General features: G+C 42.1%; 2 protein-coding genes and 2 non-coding genes across 4 annotated transcripts; 2 read left to right on the forward strand and 2 right to left on the reverse strand.

Annotated features, from left to right (window-relative positions):
* Window positions 1-3278: 3278 nt before the first annotated feature.
* LOC115824959 (trypsin-3-like) lies at window positions 3279-5951 on the forward strand. Its single transcript, XM_030788666.1, has 5 exons — window positions 3279-3318; window positions 4212-4374; window positions 4550-4807; window positions 5204-5336; window positions 5802-5951. Exons 1-5 carry the CDS (start codon window positions 3279-3281, stop codon window positions 5949-5951), a joined length of 744 nt encoding a protein of 247 aa, XP_030644526.1.
* Window positions 5952-10380: 4429 nt separating this feature from the next.
* Window positions 10381-10490, reverse strand: trnal-caa (transfer RNA leucine (anticodon CAA)). The gene is made up of 2 exons: window positions 10453-10490; window positions 10381-10426 (listed from the first exon to the last, which is right to left on the reverse strand). It is a non-coding gene; the product is annotated as a tRNA-Leu (tRNA).
* A 4403-nt stretch (window positions 10491-14893) lies between these two features.
* Window positions 14894-18645, forward strand: LOC115824974 (trypsin-3-like). The gene is made up of 5 exons (XM_030788690.1): window positions 14894-14933; window positions 15816-15978; window positions 16213-16470; window positions 17936-18068; window positions 18496-18645. The coding sequence occupies exons 1-5, from the start codon at window positions 14894-14896 to the stop codon at window positions 18643-18645; spliced, it is 744 nt and encodes a 247-aa protein (XP_030644550.1).
* A 4324-nt stretch (window positions 18646-22969) lies between these two features.
* Window positions 22970-23079, reverse strand: trnal-caa (transfer RNA leucine (anticodon CAA)). The gene is made up of 2 exons: window positions 23042-23079; window positions 22970-23015 (listed from the first exon to the last, which is right to left on the reverse strand). It is a non-coding gene; the product is annotated as a tRNA-Leu (tRNA).
* Window positions 23080-23492: the final 413 nt, after the last annotated feature.

A 23492-nucleotide genomic window follows, 5' to 3' on the forward strand; every position in this document is an offset into this window, starting at 1 on the left:
AATGCATTGTGTAAATATGTCAATGTTAACTCAACAACAGGCACAATAATAAAAAGGAAAGAAACTACAAGTCTCCTCATTAAAAAAAAAGGTTAAAAAATACCATTTACTGCAGTCACACTTCAATAAAAGAGAAAGTCCATGTTAACACACCCACAGACATGTAAACAACCAGTAGACAACTTTCCCCACAATGGTTACCATATCAGAATCCCAGAAGCAACCACTAAAATGCTAAGACATTACTTATAACAACCAATCCATGACAACCATTAAATAAAAACACACAAACACAAGTTCATGCTGTCACAAGTAAAAATACAGCTGCAAACGGCGATGGCGGGCCCTCGCACCTCCGGCGATTCATGGCCCGTGACATTTCGCCATCCAACAATGCATTCACATCTGATGTGTGTGCCAAAGTACACGGTCAGAGCAACAGCTAAAAGGATTTGGGCTTACAACCACAAAACACAATATGCCCCACCTACTTGCTGAGCTATTGGCAAACAAACACAAATATTACTGTTAAATGAACATTCATGTGTGCCTTAAGACAATATAAACATCAGTGTCGTGATTCTGAATAAAACTACAAAAAAGGAAAACCTTTTTAAATGTCATTATGCTCAGTGACTGCATACTCTAACACATCTTTACACAACACCTGTTCATGTAACCTGCAATAATACCACAACCCCCTTTTATGTGCTGTGTAAATATGCATCTGACAAATTTTCTTAATTTCCATGCAGGATGCTGAATTGCATGTAATATCTCATTTTCAGACATTGCCTTTACTTAACATGCCTGTGCTCAAAAAAACAAGAGTTTTAAACATTTGAAGTGTCAGTTTCTGTGTATCAAGTCAAGGTCAAGTCATAAGCTCAAATTTGAAACATTTTGTGCAGTTTAACCTTTTTGAATGAGTGTGTAATGAACCACCACACCCCGATTGTGTGCCGCGTCACACTACATGCAACGTTCACACCTAAATTCATCCTTTCCCCATGGCTACACTGTTCAACATATCAAGAATCCCTTCACAGTATAAAATCAAGACACCCATGACTTCATGTACACCACTTCTGAAACGAATCCCATGAACCGCCTAGGAGCACTATAGCCAAGATGGGTGAAAAAGCCACACACAATTTAAAATCTGCAACGTCTTGACATCATATATAGCAAATCTGACATGAATCTGATGAACCATCTAGGAGGAGAAAGTCAAAATGTAGCACGTGTCAAAACACACAAAATCCAAAATAACTCACTTCCTGTTGGGAATGGCTAATACAATGCAATTGCAAATTTGTTTGTCTGAGGGAGACCCACATGCCTACAAAATCTGGTGTGTGTAGGTGAAATAACATGCCAGGCACAAGACTCAATGTCATATGGGGGTGCTATGGAGTCCCCAGGCCACACCCCAGGGACAAGCCTCTGTCCCTGAATAACTGTGACAAGCACTGATTTTTCAACTGTCACTGAGTTTTTGCCCATGGGAACCGCTTCAAAAATGCCCAAGATTTGAAGAAAAACAAGAAGAAAAAGAAGTAGAAGAAGAAGAAGAGAAATCCTTACGAAAGCAATAGGGCCTTGCATGTCTGGTGCATGTGCCCTCCAGTGGACACCGGAGGTGAAGCCCTAATAATTCTTATAAAAACAACAGGGCCTTGCACCTGCACCTCTGCTGCTTGGGCCGTAAATACTCACTCACTCACTCACTTTAAAAGCCACTTATCCTAATTAGGGCTGCGGGGGGTCCCTATCCCAGCATTCACTGGGCGAAAGGCGGGGAAACACCCTGGACAGGTCGTCAGTCCATCGCAGGGCAGACACACAGACAAACACACTCACACACACATTCATACCTAGGGGCAATTTAGTGTCTCCAATTCACCTTCAACCGATTGAAAGAAATTCTGGTTTGAACCCCTGGTAGAAACACAGACTACTATATGAATAGGCTTGTGTGTGTGGGTGTGTGTGTGTGGGTGTGGGTGTGGGTGTTGGGAACTCTATCGACTTGCATCACACACCTCTGCCTGAATGAACTTACAGTTTAAAAATATATTTGAACAAATAGTGAAGGTTTGATAATGACTGAACATGCCCAAGGGAATATGGCCATATGTGTTTCCTCGAACTGTCAGCAAATGTGACATGGAACAAAATATCCATTTTATCTGGTGGGACTAGTAACTGATGATCAAGCATTTAAGTGTTTTGTTAAAGGTTAACAGAAACGAAAACAAGGCAAATACTTCCCTCTGACTCAGATGAATCTAGTCAGTCCTTTATCCAACATAATATTTTTCCTCTCTGATATCTGCCTTTTTTAAAATAATATGCATGTTCATTAAAGATTTTGTGACTAAATGTAAAATGTGCCATAAAATGTGGTGACATGCCATAACTGGTCTCCTGTGGTGTTGGAGTGAGGCAGGGTGACATGCCATAACTGGTTTACTGTGGTGTTGGAGTGAGACAGAGTGACATGTCGTAACTGGTTTACTGTGGTGTTGGAGTGAGGCAGGGTGACATGTCGTAACTGGTTTACTGTGGTGTTGGAGTGAGGCAGGGTGTTGTGGCTGGTTTAATGCCAAATGTATACCTCTATACTGACACCAAAAACTTCCACTTTTCCTACACAATTAAGATATTTTCAGAGACAAACTGTGCTTTTCAACAACTTATTGGTGATCTTAATACATCAAAAACATAATTCTCCATCCAGATGTCCAGAGGTGGCAAAAGTAAAAGTAGAAGTACTCTTGCTAACAAAATGTACTCTAAGTAGAGTTAAACTGACAACCATTTTTGTAAATTGGAAAAGAGTATTTTTCGGGAGTGATACTTTAACTCTATTTAGAGTACTTTTTTTTTTTTTTTTTTTACCAAGGGTACTTCTACTTTTTCTTTTGCCACCTCTGCGGATGTATCAGAGTCATTTTAATGGCTGTGATCCTGCATAGGTTGGGTTAGGCGTTTGGTGGATTGAGAGAACCAGAGGTCATTTGGAAAGGGCACGTCTGCCCGCACAACCCCAAAACTTTACGTCACACAGCCGCATGTGTGTGCTGGTGCAGGGAGGAGGTCCTGCCGCGTGTGTGCCGATGCAGGGGAGGAGGTCCTACATGCTTAGAGTCAGGTGCTGCATTCCCACATACCTTACCCTTCAGAGAGATGCTTTAGAGAGAGGGAGAGATAACACAGGGATAAGACACGTTTAAAAGGAGCTGTGCTTGTTTAGCACTAAGACACACATCACCATGAAAGCCCTGATTGTCCTGGTCCTGCTCGGAACAGCATGTAAGGAATTTACCCTGACTAAAAGCCGTTCGTCTAAGTATTAATCAGTTTACTTCACTAATTAAAAAGTAATGGATAGAGAAGTTTATGAATATAACAATCGTATGTAGGTGTTGAAATATGAGGTGTTTGATACAGAATATAAAATGATTGTTTATCGAATACAGAAATATCAACATGTTTTATATACAGTATTATCAAATGTCTGACTTCTTTGCGGTTTCCATATGAAAAGGAAATTCTGCCAGAAATGTAAAATTCGACAAGTTCACTGAACATTTACTAAAAACTGCTCGAAAAAAATGCTCTTTGCAGCAGTTTGTTCTGTTTTGGATTTTGTATCTACTTTTTTTTGTTGTTGTTGTTTTTGCAAAAGGGCGCTTAAATGTCAAAAAAAGTTCAGAAATTTTGCTCTGACAGCATATTTCTGCATGTCCTTTGGAAGACCTAAGTAGTTTGGTACAATGGAATTTTTTTTATTTATAATTTTGTATGACTTCCAGTTACATGTGACCAGCCGATCTGGGCCCTGTTTCAGAAAGCAGCTTTAGCGAAAACTCAGAGTTAGTTAACTCGGTATGTAGAAAGCCTCGTAATAGCCCTATGGCTTTATTCTCCTAACATAATAAAGCCATACGGCTCTTCTATTAGGTTTACTACTTACTCTGAGTTAACTAATTCTGAGTTTTCACTAAACCCGCTGTCTGAAACAGGGCCCAGGTGATGCATCTACATTAATTCCATGTTACAGTCGATGTTCTTGTCGCTGTTTGGGTTTCTCCAAATGTTAACTTTCTTAATGGATGTTTTGAAAGACTTGCTAACCGCTCTCCAGTTTACCAGGTACTGTGTGTTGTGATTGACTTGATGAGTTTATTGTTTGTGTCCTGCAGTGGCTGCCCCTGTGGAGCAGAGCGATGAGAAGGTAGTTGGAGGCTATGAGTGTCCGAGGCACTCTGTACCCTACCAGGCCTCTCTGAACGCTGGATATCACTTCTGTGGTGGCTCCCTGATTAACAGCCAATGGGTCCTCTCAGCAGCTCACTGCTTCAAGTCGTGAGTTTGACCAATCGGACATCTGCTCTATGCCAGAGTTCTTTCCATTCATTTTAATTTTTGTTAATCATTTAAATTGAATCATATCGCCATTATCAGTCTTTTTTTTTCTTTTGTGCACCCTACATTACTTTTCTGTTGATTCCGTTCCTGCTTCACTTTTTCCTCCGTCCAGTCGTATCCAGGTGCGTCTGGGTGAGCATGACATTGCTGTCAATGAGGGGACAGAGCAGATTATCGACTCTGCAAAGTTGATCAGGCACCCCTATTACAACAGCTACAACCTGGACAATGACATCATGCTGATTAAGCTGAGCCGCCCGGCGATTCTTAACAGCTACGTCCAGACAGTATCACTGCCCAGCCGCTGTCCACAGGCCGACGAGAACTGCATGGTCTCCGGCTGGGGCAACACCATCACCAATGGCAGTGAGTGGACAAGCAATCAAGGACTGGGGACAGGGGTGTGTGTGTGTGTGTGTGTGTGTGTGTGTGTATGTCTCAGTGTCTGTGTCTCTGTGAGAGTGTGTGTGTGTGTATGTAGTAAGGGGTGGAGAGGCTGTTTGATTTGTTGTTGTCAGGTCAGGTAGTTTGTTGACATTTCTAAAATTCACTTCTCCAGATTACTTATTGTATTGTATTAAGGGATGTAGAGGGAAACACATAATCCCTGGTGGGTGGTAACATTTGTTCTGTTTTGATTATACACAACATTGTGACAGTTGTGGGTCTTCTGATTAGTGTGTCTCTGTATGAGTATTCAGCTCCTGTTCAGGTTTTCTCGCTTTAGCTCAGGGTTCCCTTTTGTAATTTCTTTCTTTGCAGACAGTTTCCCTGACAGGCTGCAGTGTCTAAGGCAGCCCATCATCGATCACAGAATCTGCCGAAACGCTTACCCACATCTCTTCACTGACAACATGGTGTGCTCTGGATTCATGCACGGCGGAGCCAGCAGCTGCCAGGTCAGTTCATCTCAGTTCACTTCTCGAAAGAGAAAAAAGCATGCGTTTGTCCTCAAATCACATAAGGCTATTCATTTTGTAACTGTGCCTGTTTGTTGATTGGTAAATACAACTGTAGAGCAGGGATATGTTTGTTTATTTATTTATTTATCTATTTATTTAAGTATTATTCTCTGTTGTGTTCATTTTAGTTTAATGAATGGATATTGAAAAGATGAACACACTGTGATTGGTGTTGTCAGATTTTATACTATCTTGGGCTATTTGTGCTGTAAATGTTCCAGCTATCTTTGCAGTTGGATTTTCCAACAGTACAGTACCCACAATGCAATGTGTCTCACACCTTCTGCTCTAAGGCCCGAGCTAATACGAACCCTCTTTTCCTCTTTGCTCTAACACCTTTAATCTGCTGTCTGCACTAATCATCGACTTCTCCATCTCTCTTTCTCTCTGTCTCTTTTGCAGGGAGACTCTGGCGGACCCCTAGTGTGTAACGGACAGCTGCAGGGTGTTGTATCCTGGGGTTACGAGTGTGCTCAGGTTGGCCACCCCAGTGTCTATGCCAGAGTGTGTCGCTACAACAACTGGATTCACAGTGTGATAAGCAACAACTGAACACACATGCATACACACACACACATCAAATACTAAATACTAAATAAATGCTAAATACAGTCAGAAATTAGGCAGGTGTATGTTGGCTGTGATTGGGTCTTCCATATAGACCCTCAGTCTCTAAGCTTTATCTCAGACGTTACGGAATTTGTAGCCATGCTACAAATGATACATTGGAGCTACTCGTGATATGATGGAGTTAAACAATAACATAATAAAACCCATATGGAACTACAAAATGTCCTGTCCCCTTTTTTCCTTTTCCTTTTTATCCATCTTCCTTTCAAATAAAACACACGTGCTTGTGAGAGATTTTTAAAGTGCAGACCTCTGTTAGAGAGGACTCAAGATGCTGCAGGGAAGACGCGACAGAAAAGCCTGATAATCCTCAAAAAATACTGCAGAAATTTTACAAGTAAATACTCAGCCCTTGATCCATTGATTATTAAAAGGGAAAAATGATCTGATCTGATCTGAACCTTCACGCTAAATGAAAATGAAACTCTATGTAAGACAGCGCATCTATCTGGCTAAAAGCTAAGCAAATTAGCAGAATGCTAACTATCTATCAAAAGCTGGAGCTACTTAATATAATTCATATTGTACATATGTTTATATTATGCTGAGGAGCAGGCATAGGTGTCATTTACGTTTGGGACACTGGGGACATGTCCCCACCACTTTTTGAACTTCAACATGAATAAAATTATGTTGGTATATAGGCCTATCATGTCATTAAGAGAGAGACCCAACATGCTTACTGATCGGTAAATCTAAATCGAAACACCTGCGTTGCTACTGTGCACTCGTTTATCTATGATGCAACAACGTAGCTTTAGTTTAGACACAAACACACCCCCTCAGGGAGGTAACGACTGAGCAATTTCTCTGAAGTTCAGTTCTGTAAGTTTGCCGGTGGCAAGCTAAATGAAAAGGAATGTCAACATTATTTGTTTCTCATTTGCTGCAGTATGGCTTGGAGTAGCGATATCCATAGGTCTAACACGGTCTCAGTATTTGGGAAAACAAGCACAGGTGGTCTCCTTGACAGACATAACTTAGACTGTTATGTGGCTGTCATAAACTTTTTATTGTTTTACATGATAGTGACTTTCAAAACACTAGAATAAAAAACACAAATGCGTCTACCTTACCATGACGTATTATGTCATCCATGTAAGCTGCTTGAGCTTTTTATGTGTTATAGCATCGTAACACATAAAAAGCGCAAGCAGCTTTCAAAAGCGATCCATAAAGGGATGCGGTTAACATCTATCGGCAGGATATGGCCCACGGAAAAAAAGGTGTGAACACGTCAAACCCGTCATTGTCCCCAGCACTTTTCAGAACAAACTGATGCCCATGGGAGCAGGGGTGGTAAAAGTAGAAGTACTCTTGCTGAAAAATAAAAGTACTCTATGTAAACAGACAGCCGTTTTTGTAAATTGTGAATTTGTGACTATTTTACTCTTACTTAAGTGTTTTTCAGGAGGGACACTTTAACTCTACTTACAGTTCCTTTTTTTAGCAAGAGCATTTCTACTTTCAGTGACAGTGACAACTGTCACTGTCTTTCTCTGCAGGGAAATCCACTGTCTCAGGACTGTTTGAACATGTACAGATTAAACAGTGTTAGAGAAGGAAGATTATAGTTGAGGTTAACACTGGACAAGACTTTCCCATAACACATACAGAACATCACTGATAACAGATTCACAGATGGGGTTTTCTCAAAAGAGGGTAATTATACAAAAACAGCAATGCAGATCTCAGATCCAGGAAAACATCTCCCTCTTGGGCCCCCTGGCTATGTGCTCCAACCAGCGGCTCCATCGGTAGAGTTCGAGGTTGTACCACCCAAGCTGAGCGAACTGAATGACATGGTGAGAAGAGCAAGGTCAAGCTCTGCCCCCAGACCAAATGGTATTTCACACAAGCTCTACGACAGATGCCCTCAAATCCTAAAAGAGCTATGGAAACTGATGAGGGTGATCTGGAAACAACAGAGTGTTCCTGCTGTGTGGTGTCGAGTGGTGGCGATCCTAATCCCAAAAGAGCAAGAATCTTCTACCATTGGACAATTCTGAAGCATCACACTGTTGAATGTGGAGGGAAGGATTTTCTTCTTTGTGATTGCCAAGAGAATGACCAAGTTCCTGCTCATGCTACAAGACAACTGCATCGACACAAGCTACCAGAAAGCTGGAGTCTCTGGCTTCTCAGGCTGTATAGAACTTGCAATGCCAATCTGGGATCAGATCAAATCTGCCAAGAGAGACAAGAAGGACCTTCATGTTGTATGGCTGGACCTGGAGAACACATATTGGGTCTGTCCCACATCAGCTAATAAGCTTTGCCCTGATCCTCTTCCATGTGCCGGTGTGTGTCAAGAACATCATCGAGAGCTACTATGGAGATTTGAAAATTTGTCACTCGCTGCAGGACTACACAACTGACTGGCAGCAACTTGCCAGGGGAATAGCAATGGGATGTTCCATCTCACCCATCATATTCATAGCCACCTCTGAAGTCATCCTGATTGGGACAAGGACAATGACCAGAGGAGTGCGCAAGAGTGCAGGCCAATGGTTACCACCCCTGCGTTGCTTCATGGATGATGTCACAAGCCTACTGCAGACAGCTGCATGCACCGTACAGCTCCTCAAGAGACTTGAGAAGAAGTTGGTGGTCATGGAAGTGACAAGAATGGAGGAAGACAAGTTCTTGGTGAAGTTAGCCAACACCAGCAAGGCCAGTGGACAAGGTGAGAGGGCATTCTCCCATGGACAATGGGATGGAGTGACCTGTGGAAGATCCCTCAGACAAGAATGAGTTTTTAAATAAGGGCCACGTATGATACCCTTCCTAGCCCAGCCAATCTGGCACGATGGTTCGGCTCAGAGGAGAACTGTGGCCTGTGTGAAACAGCCCAGGGAAATAATCCACCACATGCTGTGTGGCTGCAAGACCACCTTGGCCCAGGGTAACTACATGTGTTGGCAAGACTAGGTACTAAGGAAGCTGGCAGAACTCACAGAGAGCATGACAGTCTTGGCAAATAAGAGACTGTAATGTCACTAGAAGTCATTTTGTAACAGCTGGGCAATCGGTGCAGAACTGCCCCACACAGGACAGAGCATCAGTCTTGGCCCCAGGAACTGACTTGTCAATGAGATCAGACCTCGACAAGCAGCTAAGGTTCCTCACTGACATCACGACCACCACACTGAAACCAGATATCACTCTGTGGTTGGCAATGGGGAAGCGTGTCTTGAACTCGTGGCAGAATGCCAAGAAAAATCTGGAGAGCAACAGTCTATCCAGTAGAGGTCGGTTGCCGCGGCTTTGTGAGCCTTTCAACCAAGCACTCTCTGAGAGACACTGGATTCACATCAGCGGAAGTCAAAAAAGCCCTAAAAGACCTCTCAGCAGAGGCAGAAAAGGGAAGTTTTTGGCTCTGGCTGCGAAGAAGAGACAAGAGCTGGGGAAACTGAGAAGCCATGTAGATCACAGCCAACAGAGGACAGAACACTACTCAGGACGAGACACTTCACAAACTCAGTGTCTACAGGAATCGAGAAACCACATGGTGGAAACACCCGACTGTCTAAATCCAGCTACAGGGAGCGTCAGGGAGGCATCCCTGACTGCTGCCCCACCATCCTGAGATCTTCTGGGATTAAAGGGGTTACACATCAGCGAAGGATGGCTCCCAGCTGAAGACCCTGCAGCTGGTACTTGGGCAGAGGTGCGACAGGCAGAAATGCCTCATGGGTTTCAACATCAACCTGTCACCCAACTCTCTATGCCTGTGAGGCTCACTGGTAGTGTTTTATTGACAGCTTTTGTAGATCTGAATCCTTCTTGATAGACAGGTGTTGTGGATTTCTGGATATGGGAGAATGCAGTGGTTTTTATGATGACAGTCATAGAAAAGCAATTTTGTGAGGCCTTTAGGAGACTTCTGTCCCATTCACTACCTCCTAACTTTCACCCTCATCTGTCTAGTGGCCATCAAAGAGGGTGGATAAACAAGTAAAGGAATGATCTTTAATATGAAATGATCTATATATAAAAATGGACGGCTGTCTGGATGATAGAACTTTCCAGAAAGTTGTGTGTTGATCATTAAAGACCTGCAGAGGGCAGTGCTCAATCAGTTTTCCTCACAGAAGCCTGGGTGTTTGGTAAGTCTGACTGTCACCCACTCCATTGTCATGAAAAGCTGTCCTATCCTCTATATTTCAGGATACTGAAATATCGAGGAAATACATATATATATATATATATATATACACACACATACATACATTGTCAATTTGTAACAATATATATATATACATTAAGATAAGATAGAACTTTATTTATCCCAAAGGAAAGACTTGTAGACTCGATTAAACCCCAGGCGGGGAAATTTGGAAAACAATCATGTCAGAAGTGGGATTCGAACCCACGCCTCCATTCGGAGACCAGAACACCCATTCAGTGGAAGGCATTAAGCCTTGAGTCTGGCGCCTTAGACCGCTCGGCCATCCTGACACGTTAGAAGAGAACATAACAGAATATAATATAACAGAATAAAAATGCTTTTTGGGAAAATAAACACTAATTGTTGAGCATTCCCAAGAACAACCTGGCTTCTGTGGTCTCCACTGTAAATCTGTCTGCAGCGTCCAGTCTACTCTGTAGCACCCCAAATAGTTCAGACAGCTCTGTGTTACGGGCTGTAGGCCGGACGACCCTCAATGGCCATCCATCCAAGATGGCGTCCTCCTCTTCAGACATCATATTTACTCTTGCATCTTCCAACACTAGTGCTGGCCCTGTGCAGCTGCAAAACACAGGAAAAACAGAAATTAGACCAGGAAAAACATCAAATGGGGAAACGTCTAGTATACTGGGGAAATTATTATGTTTTGACTTTTACTCTTCTCTTCCTTTGCCTCATGCGAGCGCCATCCCACATACCGAGAAAATGTCTCGCATTTTCACTGATCGGTTGGTTTTTAATTGTCAGAAATAAGAACACATGGATGTGTTCTTTTACCTGGCCGGCACATGAGCCGCTTATGTTGTTGCAGCATAGTCTCTACTCTATTTAATAGGGCGACGTCAAGCTTTTCTAAAAGCCTGTCTTTCATCCAATGGCTGAGAAGAGAGCAGCGAAGGCAATCATCAAGAGGCTGTGACGGCCGTCAATCAAACTGTGCAGAAGTTGGGCCGGTGAACTCCTCTGCCATGTCACAAAAACCAAACTTACACAAACTCTGCAGATATGAAGGTCAAAGCTATATCATGGCCACAAAGAAAATAAAATATTCTTTTATCCCTTCTGACCACGCTATTCATCCAACAGAGATTTTGATTTGATATAAAGATTTGTATTGAAATTGTTTTGTTTTATATAATATTTTATTTTGTGCCTTATGTAAGTAGTAGCTGGATTTGGTCAGGAGTATAACTTGAAATACTAGAGCTGCATGATGCCTGCTGCTTTGCTTAAGGATAGTTGCCTTTGATGGGCCTGTAATGGCCAATGCATGTTGGATGTCTATCAATAAAGTCATGTTATGTTGCAAAATTAGTGTGCCTTTGGGATGGCAAACAGCACTGTGCTCATTATGTCTTTCATATAGCAAAAGCTGTAGCCTGAATCTTTCATGGCCCATCTAGTGTGTTGTGGAATCGATTAGAGGACAAAGTATAGGTGTTTACGAGCTGAAAGGCAGAATTCACACGATTCTTGTTCAGCTAGATAGATGTTATGTCAAAGTTTTAGGTTACCTCTTAGCGTTGGTAACATGTCCCACATTGTCCCACACAAACTTACTACTTGTCCAACATTTGGTCCGTTTGCGTCTGGTCACCCTATACCTTTGACCCCAAGTAAAGGACAGTTACAAAACTATCAAATATGTAATAAATGAGCATTTCATTCAGATTTTTTGTTTTATCATGTTTTTATAATGTTTTTGTATGCTCCATTCAAAGAGTCTATTTTCATTTAGTTCAATGACATTAAAGGCGGTGGGCCTACCACTGTTGTATTATACACCATGCAACACCTAACAAGTTTGTGTGCTTATTCAGATATAGGCTATATATTGCATATAGGCTATCTGATAGAAAATTACGGCAAGAAAGGGGGACAGGCTTCATTATCCAGCCCCATTCAGACCACTGAATGTTACTGGCATTTGAAAGGCCAAGCCATCAGCTAACAACTGTGGTCAGGCAGATTCCTGAAAACCTCTGTCTAACAGCTGAATTCGGACATTTGCGGGAGAGTGCAGGTCCTCATAAGAAAGTTCTGCAGGCATCCAAATACCTCTGGAAAACAGCAGGTTTGGCGGAAGCTTACTTTGTCCAGATATTTCCAGACAAAACACTTTTAATGCAGTGATTATTGTAGGGGTTGTTTATTAACATAGAATAGGGTTTATGGTGCGATTTCATTCTCTGAAGAGACGGTGAGCCACCCAGAGAAAACATGGGTGCAGAGAAGGAAAACTTCAGTTGAGCGTCCACCGGATTCACCGCCGAGCCAGCCCGTCGCGTAGGCAGTATAGGTGAATACTAGGGGCACCGCCCATCCGTAGGGGCGTCCCAAATGAGGAAGAAAAAGAATTCAAAATTTTTAACTTTTACTGCTTTTTATTAACACTATTTTCTATGTGATAACAAGTTGACAACTTAGATCACAGTAGTCAAAATCACGCAGAGAATATCTGGCACAGAGAGTCAGAAAAACCAGGCAGAGGTTCTAAAAACACTAGGCAAAAACACAATCCAAAAAACAGGCTGAGGTCAAAAAGCACGATACAGAGGCACCAGATCCAAGCAGAGGTAACAAAAACAAAGGGCAAAATCGCAAATCCGGGAACAGGTTACGTCAAGAGCAAAATAAGTCCCGCAAACAACACAATAATCATGAATATGGCGATACAATCTCACGAAATGACTTGTGGTACAGATGGCATCCTAAAACGGTGCTACATTTGAAGTCACTGAGCTCTCCAGTACGATCCATTCTACTTCCAAGGTTTGTCTATGGAGATTACATGACTATGTGCTTGATTTTATGCACCTGCTGAAACACCCAAACTCAATAATTAGGAGAGGTGTCCACATACTTTTGGCCATATAATGTATTTCCCTCTAACTCTGAATCTAGTTAGTCCTTTATCCCAACATACTATTTTTCCTCTCTGATGTCTACATCATTTTACAAAATGTGTTTAAAGATTTTGTGGCAAAGTAAAATGTGCCACCACTTGGTGACTTGCCATAACTGGTTTACTGTGGTGTTGGAGTGAGGCAGGGTGACATGCCGTAACTAGTTTACTGTGATGTTGGAGTGAGGTAGGGAGATGAGCTATAACTGGTTTACTGTGGTGTTGGAGTGAGGCAGGGTGACATGCCGTAACTAGTTTACTGTGATGTTGGAGTGAGGTAGGGAGATGAGCTATAACTGGTTTACTGTGATGTTGGAGTGAGGTAGGGAGATGAGCTATAACTGGTTTACTGTGATGTTGGAGTGAGGCAGGGTGACATGCCGTAACTGGTTTACTGTGATGTTGGAGTGAGGTAAATGTATCCCTCTACATTGAAACCAAAAACTTCCAGTTTTTCTACGCAATTAAGATATTTTTCTGTCATGCATGTCTTGTCTAGTGTCTGCTGCAGGTTTGCTCTACATGTTTTACCCCGACCCTGGTCCTGGTCCCTGACTGACTGACCAACCAATCTCTAGTGCCTGTTCCTGCACACCTGCTGCCACTCACATCATCAGCCATAGCATTTAAGCCATGCCAGGATCAACAGTCCTTTGCCAGATTGTCTCGCCAAGTCACCTTATCAGTGTGTTGCTTGCCTTGTTTAGTCTTTTTGCTCTTTGACCTAAGCCTGCATTCTGGACACTAAGTCTGCAAGTTGACACTTTTGTCTAGTGTTTTGGTGCTGCTGCCTAGATCTGGTTGTCTTCTTGTTACCAACCCAAGGCTGTTTCTTGCCACGTGATTTCTGTCAAGCCACTGGTTACCTTTTGCCTGTTTTATGGGGGGGGGGTTTTGCCTCTCTTTGCCTTGAACTCTCTGCCTGTTTTGAGTATTGGTTTCTGCCTGAGCCCTGCCTGTACTGTTGCTGTGATTTTTGCCTTTTTGTAATTGTCAGCTGGACTGTATTTTGCCACCCATATTTTAGGACAACCTGCAGTGACTACTAACCTCATTAAACATTCACTAAGGCTAGGTTCACATTGTCAGTCCAAATCCGATTTTTTGGCATATCTAATTTTTAGCTATCCTCATTTTCAGTTTTATCCACATTGGTCGCTCTAGTAATGACACTGCGCCCGAAAGTAGAAGCAGTTGATATAAACAAACTAAAGTGGAGGGTAGTGACCTGGGCTTACTTGTTTACAACATGGTGATGTGGAGCCGTGGCGCAAGTTTTTTTAAAAAAATAATGAGACAGAGTCAGAGACGGAGGAGTCTTGCCACTTTATTTTGTGCAGCCATCGCCGCCGGTATCACTGTCCAACCACCGACAGTCCCTCGTCAATGGCCCCCTCCGCCACCACACCAGCATGTTTCCTGTGCGCGCGATGTACACGTGAACTTTTACATGGCGTCAAAATTAAAAAGAAAAGACCTGAAATCAGAGCAGAGCATTGGAAGGAAGAGCTGTTTGGAGGGTTGTAAGAACCAGAGGTCATTTGGGTTATACCACGGAAAAGGCACATCAACCTGCACAACCCAAAACATTACGTCACACAGCTGTGTGTTCTGGTGCAGGGAGAAGGTCCTGTGCTTAGAGTCAGGTGCTGTATTCTCACACCTCTTACCCTTCAGAGAGATGCTTTAGAGAGAGAGAGAGATAACACAGGGATAAGACACGTTTAAAAGGAGCTGTGCTGGTTTAGCTCTAAGACACACATCACCATGAAAGCCCTGATTGTCCTGGTCCTGCTCGGAACAGCATGTAAGGAATTTTCCCTGACTAAAAGGCATTCATCTATGTATTACTCAATTGACTTCACTAATCAAAAAAGTAATGGATATGGAAGTTTGTGAGTGACAACAGTATGCAGGAGTAGAAATATGAAGTGTTTGATACAGAATATAAAATTATTGTGTATTAAATACAGAAATATCATTGTGTTTTATACACAGTAATAATCAAATTTCTGACTTCTCTTGTGGTTTCCATATGAAAAGGAGCAACATTCAGCCAGAAATTCAAAATCAGACAAGTTCACTGAACATTTACTAAAAACCGCCATGAAAAAGCTCTCTGCAATAGTCCGGTCTATTTTGGATTTTGTATAAGCATTGTTGTTGCAAAAGGGCTCTTAAATATATACATCAAAAAAATTCAGAAATTCTGCTCTGACAACATATTTCTGCATGTCCTTTGGAAGACCTAAGTAGTTTGGTACAATGGAATTTTTTTTATTAATAATTTTGTATGACTTCCAGTTACATGCGACCAGCTGATTAGAGGGGTATTCTAGAAAGCGAGTTTAGTGAAAACTCAGTTAGTTAAAGTAGTAATCCTCCTAATAGAAGAGCCCTGTGGCTTCATTCCTCTAGCAAAACAAAGCCATAGGGCTCCTCTATTAGGAGGCTTACTACTTACTCTGAGTTAACTAACTAAACCCGCTGTCTGAAACAGGGCCCAGGTGATGCATCTACATTAATCCCATGTTACAGTCGATGTTCTTGTTGCTGTTTGGGTGTCTTCAAATAACGATTTTCTTAATGGATGTTTTGAAAGACTTGCTAACGCCTCTCTTGTTAAAAAAGTTTACCAGGTACTGTGTGTTGTGATTGACTTGATGAGTTTATTGTTTGTGTCCTGCAGTGGCTGTCCCTGTGGAGCAGAGCGATGAGAAGGTAGTTGGAGGCTATGAGTGTCCGAGGCACTCTGTACCCTACCAGGCCTCTCTGAACGCTGGATATCACTTCTGTGGTGGCTCCCTGATTACCAGCCAATGGGTCATCTCAGCAGCTCACTGCTTCGACTAGTGAGTTTGACCTGACATCTCTGTTCTATGCCAGAGTTTTTTCCATTAATTTTAATTTTTATTAATAATTGAAATATCACCATTATCAGAGTCCTCTCTGTGATTGTCACAGTGTCAAATGACGCAGACATAGTACAGTGCATGTTTTCCACACGGTCTTTTTTTTTTTCTTTGTGCACCCTACATTCAAATTTCTGTTGATTTCGTTCCTGCTTCACTCTTTCCTTCGTCCAGTTATACTCAGGTGCGTCTGGGTGAGCATGACATTGCTGTCAATGAGGGGACGGAGCAGTTTATCGACGCTGAAAAGTTGATCAGGCACCCCTATTACAACAGCTACAACCTGGACAATGACATCATGCTGATTAAGCTGAGCCGCCCGGCGATTCTTAACAGCTACGTCCAGACAGTACCACTGCCCAGCCGCTGTCCACAGGCCAATGAACACTGCATGGTCTCCGGCTGGGGCAACACCATCACCAATGGCAGTGAGTGGACAAGCAATCAAAGACTGGGGACAGGGGTGTGTGTGTGTGAGTGCAGAACCGCCCGGTCACAAAGGCGGTATAGGCGAATGCTGAGGGCACCCCAAATGAGGAAGAGGGAAAAAAAATCGAAATTTTTAATTTTTATACTGTTTTTTACTAATAGTATGTTCTCTGTCGTGACAAGTTGACAACTTAGATCAGAGGGTGCAGCAAAGCCATGCGCTCTAGAATCTTTTATGACAACATTTTAACTCTCGTCATTGATACAGTCATTGGACGGCAGTCGTAACGAATAAGTAGCCTGTCTTGTTTATGTGACCAAAGCCCTTTGGTGCCCAGGGAAGAAAAAGAAGAAAAGAGGCGGGAAACGGGGAAAAGACAGATGTAATGTAATGAATGAGTAGTTTATCTATTGCATAGTAGTTACTGTTGGAGCAGAGTGTCACTAGCTTACTGTGGATGATAGTAGCATTTGTTAATTCAATAAATAGCAATACTCGCACCTTAAATTCATTAGGGAAAGTTGGAAAGACGACTCAGATGTTTGGGGAATAACCAACATAATTTTGAGAAATACACTCTTTCTTTTAAGTGTGCTGCACCCACCATTCACTGTCTGCCTCAAGAAACCAGGCATATGTTTTTATTGCCATCTTGGTCTAGTTAGCCAATGTTAGCCCTGCTTGTAATAGTCAATTAAAATGGTTTTCCTTTTTCATCTCCTTTTGTAAGTAATAGCTGTAAGCCTTTGCATTTTCGTTACGGATTAGTCTTATATGTATAGCAAACAGCATACATGGTGTGAGAGCAGTGCTCACTGAATACATGTTTTTGTGCATGAATGCTAGGTGTAATGACTCTTGCTGTTTGTGTTTAGAATATTATAGACTATAATGTGGCTGAGCAGTTTCTGTGTGAGTATATGAACACAATGACTGGTGGTGGCATTGGCTGCGGTGCAAGGGGCACTCGCTAAAATCTTGCCTTGGGCACCAAATTGGTAAGGGCCAGTTCTGGGTGTCAGAGTCTGTGTGTGTGTGTGTGTGTGTGTGTGTGTGTGTGTGTGTGTGTGTGTGTAAAGTCAGGGGTGGAGATGTTCTGCAATTTGTTGTTGGCAGCAGGGGTGGAAAAAGTAAAAGTAGAGGTGATCTTGCTAATAAAAAAAAAAAAAAAAAAAGTACTCTAAGTAGAGTTAAAGTACCCCTCCTGGATAATCCTTAAGAGTGAAATAGTCACTCATTTACAATTTTCAAAAAAGCTTGTCCATTTAACTGTACTTGGAGTACTTTTTTTTAGCAAGAGAACTTCTACTTTTACTTTTGCCACCTCTGCTTTTGATTATACACAACATTGTGACAGTTGTGGGTCTTCTGATTAGTGCGTCTCTGTATGAGTATTCAGCTCCTGTTCAGGAGGTTTTCTCGCTTTAGCTCAGGGTTCCCTTTTGTAATTTCTTTCTTTGCAGACAGTTACCCTGACAGGCTGCAGTGTCTATGGCAGCCCATCATCGATCACACAACCTGCCGCAACGCTTACCCACACTACTTCACTGACAACATGGTGTGCTCTGGATTCATGCAAGGCGGAGCCAGCAGCTGCCAGGTCAGTTAATCTCAGTTCACTTCTCGAAAGAGAAAAAAGCATGTGTTTGTCCTCAAATCACAGATTCATTTTGTAACTGTGCCTGTTTGTTGATTGGTAAATACAACTGAAAAGAAGGATTTTTTTTAAGTCTTTTTCTCTGTTGTGTTCATTAGTTTAATGACTGGTTTTTGAAAAGATGAACACACTGTGATTGGTGTAATCAGATTTTATACTGTCTTGGGCTATTTGTGCTGTAAATGTTCCAGCTTTCTTTTCAGTTGGATTTTCCAGCACTGCAATACCCACAATGCAATGTGTCTCACACCTTCTGCTCTAAGGCCCGAGCTAATACAAACCTTCATTTTCTCTGCTCTAACACATTTAATCTGCTGTCTGCACTAATCATCGACTTCTCCATCTCTCTTTCTCTCTGTCTCTTTTGCAGGGAGACTCTGGCGGACCCCTAGTGTGTAATGGAGAGCTGCAGGGTATTGTATCCTGGGGTTACGATTGTGCTCAGGTTGGCCACCCCAGTGTCTATGTCAGAGTGTGTCGCTACAACAACTGGATTCACAGTGTGATAAGCAACAACTGAACACACATGCGTAGGCTACACACACACACACACACACACACACACACTAAATAAATGCTAAATACAGTCAAAAATAAGGGAGGCGTCTGCTGGTTGTGATTGGGTCTTCCATATAGACCTTCAGTCTCTCATCTGTATCACAGATGTTATGGAATTTGTATCCATACTACAAATGACCCACTAGGGCTATTCATGATATGATGGAGTTAAACAATAACATAATAAAACCCATATGGAACTACAAAATGTCCTGTCCTTTTTTTTCCTTTTCCTTTTCATCCATCTTCCTTTTAAATAAAAGACATTATGTAGCTGCTTATGATAACGTCCCCACCACTTTTTGTCGTGGCCCATTTCATCCCCACCACTTTATGAAAGCCTTTAGTTAGTTGAACTTAATCATGAATAAAGTTACATTGGTACATATCATGTCATTAAGAGAGAGACCCAACATGCTTACTGATTGGTAAATCTAAATCGAAACACCTGCGTTGCTACTGTGCACTCGTTTATCTATGATGCAACAACGTAGCTTTAGTTTAGACACAAACACACCCTCAGGGAGGTAACGACTGAGCAATTTCTCTGAAGTTCAGTTCTGCAAGTTTGCCGGTGGCAAGCTAAATGAAAAGGAATGTCAACATTATTTGTTTCTCATTTGCTGCAGTATGGCTTGGAGTAGCAATATCCATAGGTCTAACACGGTCTCAGTATTTGGGAAAACAAGCACAGGTGGTGTCCTTGACAGACATAACTTAGACTGTTATGTGGCTGTCATAAACTTTTTATTGTTTTACATGACAGTGACTTTCAAAACACTAGAATAAAAAACACAAATGCGTCTACCTTACCATGATGTATTATGTCATCCATGTAAGCAGGTTAACTTTATAGCATCGTAACACATAAAAAGCGCAAGCAGCTTTCAAAAGCGATCCATAAAGGGATGCGGTTAACATCTATCGGCAGGATATGGCCCACGGAAAAAAAGGTGTGAACACGTCAAACCCGTCATTGTCCCCAGCACTTTTCAGAACAAACTGATGCCCATGGGAGCAGGGGTGGTAAAAGTAGAAGTACTCCTGCTGAAAAATAAAAGCACTCTAAGCAGAGTTAAACTGACAACCGCTTTTGTAAATTGTGAATGGGTGACTATTTTACTCTTAAGTATTTCTCGGGAGAGATACTGTAAATCTACTTAGAGTGCTTTTTTTAGCAAGAGCACTTTGACTTTTTTTTCTGCTGGGGAGAGACAACTGTCACTGTCTTTCTCTGCAGGGAAATCCACTGTCTCAGGCCTGTTTGAACATGTACAGATTAAACAGTGTTAGAGGAGGAAGATTATAGTTGAGGTTAACACTGGACAAGACTTTCCCATAACACATACAGAACATCACTGATAACAGATTCACAGATAGGATTTTCTCAGAAGAGGGTAATTATACAAAAGCAGAAATGCTATAAAGCAGCACTTCCTAACTTATTCCCATACCTCACTAGTCCCTCAGTGTCTTCCATTTAGCCAATCATTGCCATACTTGATGCCACATTTACTGGCCAACTGCTACATGCCGAACTGATTTTTTAAAGTAACCTCATTACCCTCACCCAGAAACAGGAGCTGTAGCCAGAACAAACCATACTTCATATTGCTTTCTTTAATGAGACGGAAATTATACTATCAAGATGTGTTCAGATCACTCACAGAAAATCACTTTATATAACCCTATAATAGTCAAACACCCTGTAACATCTTAACCTGGGTTATCAAAGGCAACCTCCCTCTACACTTCTTGTTCATTAACCCACAAATTTGCATAACACATCCTCTCTTTTCTCTTCTCTTCTCTTCTTATCCTTCAGCCTGTGAAAGCATGACAAGCGCTACAGAAGACTTGGAAAAAGGCAAAGGAATATGAGAGGGAAGGTCTGAAAGCCTTATGGAATCAAGTCAAGAGCTGCCTAACATCACTTAGGAGAGTGGAACGCATCACAAAGAGGAGAAAATAGAAAGAGAGTCAGAGTTCAAAATTCCCATTCAAGATGGCCAGAGGCTTGCTAGAGGAGAAAAAGAGTGGCACACTGGTCATGGCAAAGGAAGAACTTGAGGACCACTTAAGCATTAATCACTGCCTTTGTTCAGATCATGCATCCTAGTGATGTAGGTGGACCTGGAAAACACTGGGTAAACTGCCAATATTCAGTACCACTTTAAAATAAGACTACCCTTATAAAGGACTTATAAATGGTTTATAATTAGGTTTCAATAGATTGTAAACACTTTATAAATGTATTTATAAACAATTACAAACAAGTATTACACAATTGTAACAATCAGTTAAATAAATATTGATTATTACGAAATACTCAGGTAAAATTTGATTCTTCTTTAAGATATTACCGATGTGTTTCTTTCAAATTGCATCTAACTCAGCTTGGTAAATCAGAAAGGGCTGAGGATAGCGTTTTCAAATTCTGTTTACAATATTGTGTAATCAGACACAAGCATATATTCCACCCTTCACATTCAATTACACAACAAACACATTTCGTAATGTCCCAGCAGCGCTTTATGCATTGGTTTCTCTGTTCGCTCGTAATGTAGAGGGAAAATCACTCATAACAAAAAAGTATTCCAAAGAAAAACTCAGCAAAAAAGGCAAACAAAACATCCATGGAAAAGTATCCCACTAATCCAACAGAAAGCAAAAATACAATACAGAGCCAAAGCAGCAGAAAAGACAGAAAAAAAGAACAATCTAACTGGTTTTGTGGACTCAACATTGGAAAATGGTCGGAAAAGATGATCCCCTGTGCTTCGTGCCGTATCCCTGGTGTGGCTTTTTAGAAATTTCGACAAATGGCAATTATAGTGCACTTTTATTCCGCGGCATTCTTCAGGTCTCTCGCAGACTTCCCTGAGTTCTTTACCCACCAGTCTGTAAAAGTACTGGCAGAGGGTACAGGCAAGTACAGGTAAACCAGGCAAGAAACCATCTCAATTCGCAGCAGTGGAGGTTACTGTAGTGCAACACCAGGGCTACAAAAACAAAGAACATAATCTCCTGTTAGTTCCAATTACCATCAGAGGAATTCAAGAAGAAGCGGTAGTGGACACAGGAGTACGTTCACTCTGATGAGGGAAAGCTTGTGGAGGCAGATGGGGCTTGCAGAAGAAGACAGAGGTTTGTCATGGCAGATGGTACAGTTCACCGAGCCCTGGGTAAGAAAAGTCTGTTTTGACTAGCATGGCATGACAAGGGCAGTCCAAGCCTATGTAATGGAGGACCGCCACCTTGCTTTCCCGTTGATCCTCGGACTGGACTTCCTCTCCAAGATTGGTGCCATCCTCAATCTGGCCAAGTACAGCTATGGGGTGAAAACCGATAAAGGATACACCTGTTATTCATCCTTGCGACAATGCCAATACCAACTTGTGGAACAAGGCTCCCAACCTCACCTCTCAGAAAGGCATTCACGTCTACTATGCTTTACCTTCAAGGGGAACCTCCACCTTGCTGGGCCTCCACTACAAACACTGAATCCTTGCCCTCCTATGATACAGACTGTCCTGAAGAGCACCAACAGCTCATGAGAAACTGGTGCGTAAAGAGCTCAGGGAGTCTGTGGGACACCGACTCGGAATAAAAGTGAACTATAATTGCCATTTGTAGAAATTTCTAAAAAGCCACACTACCAGGGATATGGGACAAAGCACGGGGGATCATATTTTCCGATCATTTTCCGATGCTGAGTCTGCCAAACCGGAGAGATTGTTCCTTTTTTCTGTCTTTTTTGCTGCTTCGGTTGTTGATTGTATTTTTGCTTTCTGGTGGATTATTAGGACACTTTTCCATGGATTTTGTGTTTGCCTTTTTTGCGGAGTTTTTCTTTGGAATACTTTTTCGTTACGTGGGGCGTTCCTTCTGCGTTGTGAGCGAACAGAGAATCTGATGTTTAAAGTGTAGCTAGGACATTATGAACTGTGTTTTGTGTGTGTGAGTTTGAAGGGTTGAATATACATTCAACCCTTACATTCACACACACTGCAAACACATCCCTGGTGAATGGGGCTGGTGTTTCATTACACAATACCGTAAATACAATTCAAAAACACTATACTCTGTGTTTTATCTTTGCCCTTTATATATATATATATGTATAAATGTACAACATAATAGAATAGAATAGAATAGAATAGAATAGAGTAGAATACATTGAGATAAGATAAGATAAGATAAGATAAGATAGAACCTTATTTATCCCAAAGGAAAGACTTGGAGACTCTATTAAACCCCAGGCGGGGAAATTTGGAAAACATTCATGTCAGAAGTGGGATTCGAACCCACGCCTCCATTCAGAGACCAGAACACCCATTCAGTGGAAGGCATTAAGCCTTGAGTCTGGCGCCTTAGACCACTCGGCCATCCTGACACGTTAGGATGGAGTATAACAGAATATAATATAACAGAATAAAAATGCTTTTTGGGAACATAAAGGAAACACTAATTGTTGAGCATTCCCAAGAACAACCTGGCTTCTATGGTCTCCATTGTGAATCTATCTGTACCAATTCGTGCATGGTGATTCAAATCATATTTCTGCTCAACGTCCATCTCTGGTCTAGTGTCTGTCTCAGTTCTGGTTCATGACCCGATTTTCGTTTCTGGTCCTGCTCCAGTTCCCGCTCCTGTTGCCTCAGAGACTCCTCCCTCAGCTCCTGTACCAGTTGTCTTGGAGGCCCTTCCCTTGGCAGCTGCTCCTGCCGCCTCAGAGGCCCCTCCCTCAACTCCAGCTCCCGCTCCAGTCACCTCGGAGGTTCAACCCCTGGATCCTGTCCCCGTGTT

This window comes from Chanos chanos, chromosome 12, assembly GCF_902362185.1.
Source record: "Chanos chanos chromosome 12, fChaCha1.1, whole genome shotgun sequence".
In the NCBI taxonomy this organism is placed as follows: domain Eukaryota; kingdom Metazoa; phylum Chordata; class Actinopteri; order Gonorynchiformes; family Chanidae; genus Chanos; species Chanos chanos.

Excerpts from the sequence above, each read along its gene's own strand:
- LOC115824959 (XM_030788666.1), top strand. The coding sequence starts at position 3,279 with ATGAAAGCCCTGATTGTCCTGGTCCTGCTCGGAACAGCAT. Across the intron at positions 3,319-4,211 it reads GGTCCTGCTCGGAACAGCAT|TGGCTGCCCCTGTGGAGCAG; the intron begins GTAAGGAATTTA and ends TGTGTCCTGCAG. Across the intron at positions 4,808-5,203 it reads ACCATCACCAATGGCAGTGA|TTTCCCTGACAGGCTGCAGT; the intron begins GTGGACAAGCAA and ends CTTTGCAGACAG.
- LOC115824974 (XM_030788690.1), top strand. The coding sequence starts at position 14,894 with ATGAAAGCCCTGATTGTCCTGGTCCTGCTCGGAACAGCAT. Across the intron at positions 15,979-16,212 it reads GCAGCTCACTGCTTCGACTA|TTATACTCAGGTGCGTCTGG; the intron begins GTGAGTTTGACC and ends TCCTTCGTCCAG. Across the intron at positions 16,471-17,935 it reads ACCATCACCAATGGCAGTGA|TTACCCTGACAGGCTGCAGT; the intron begins GTGGACAAGCAA and ends CTTTGCAGACAG.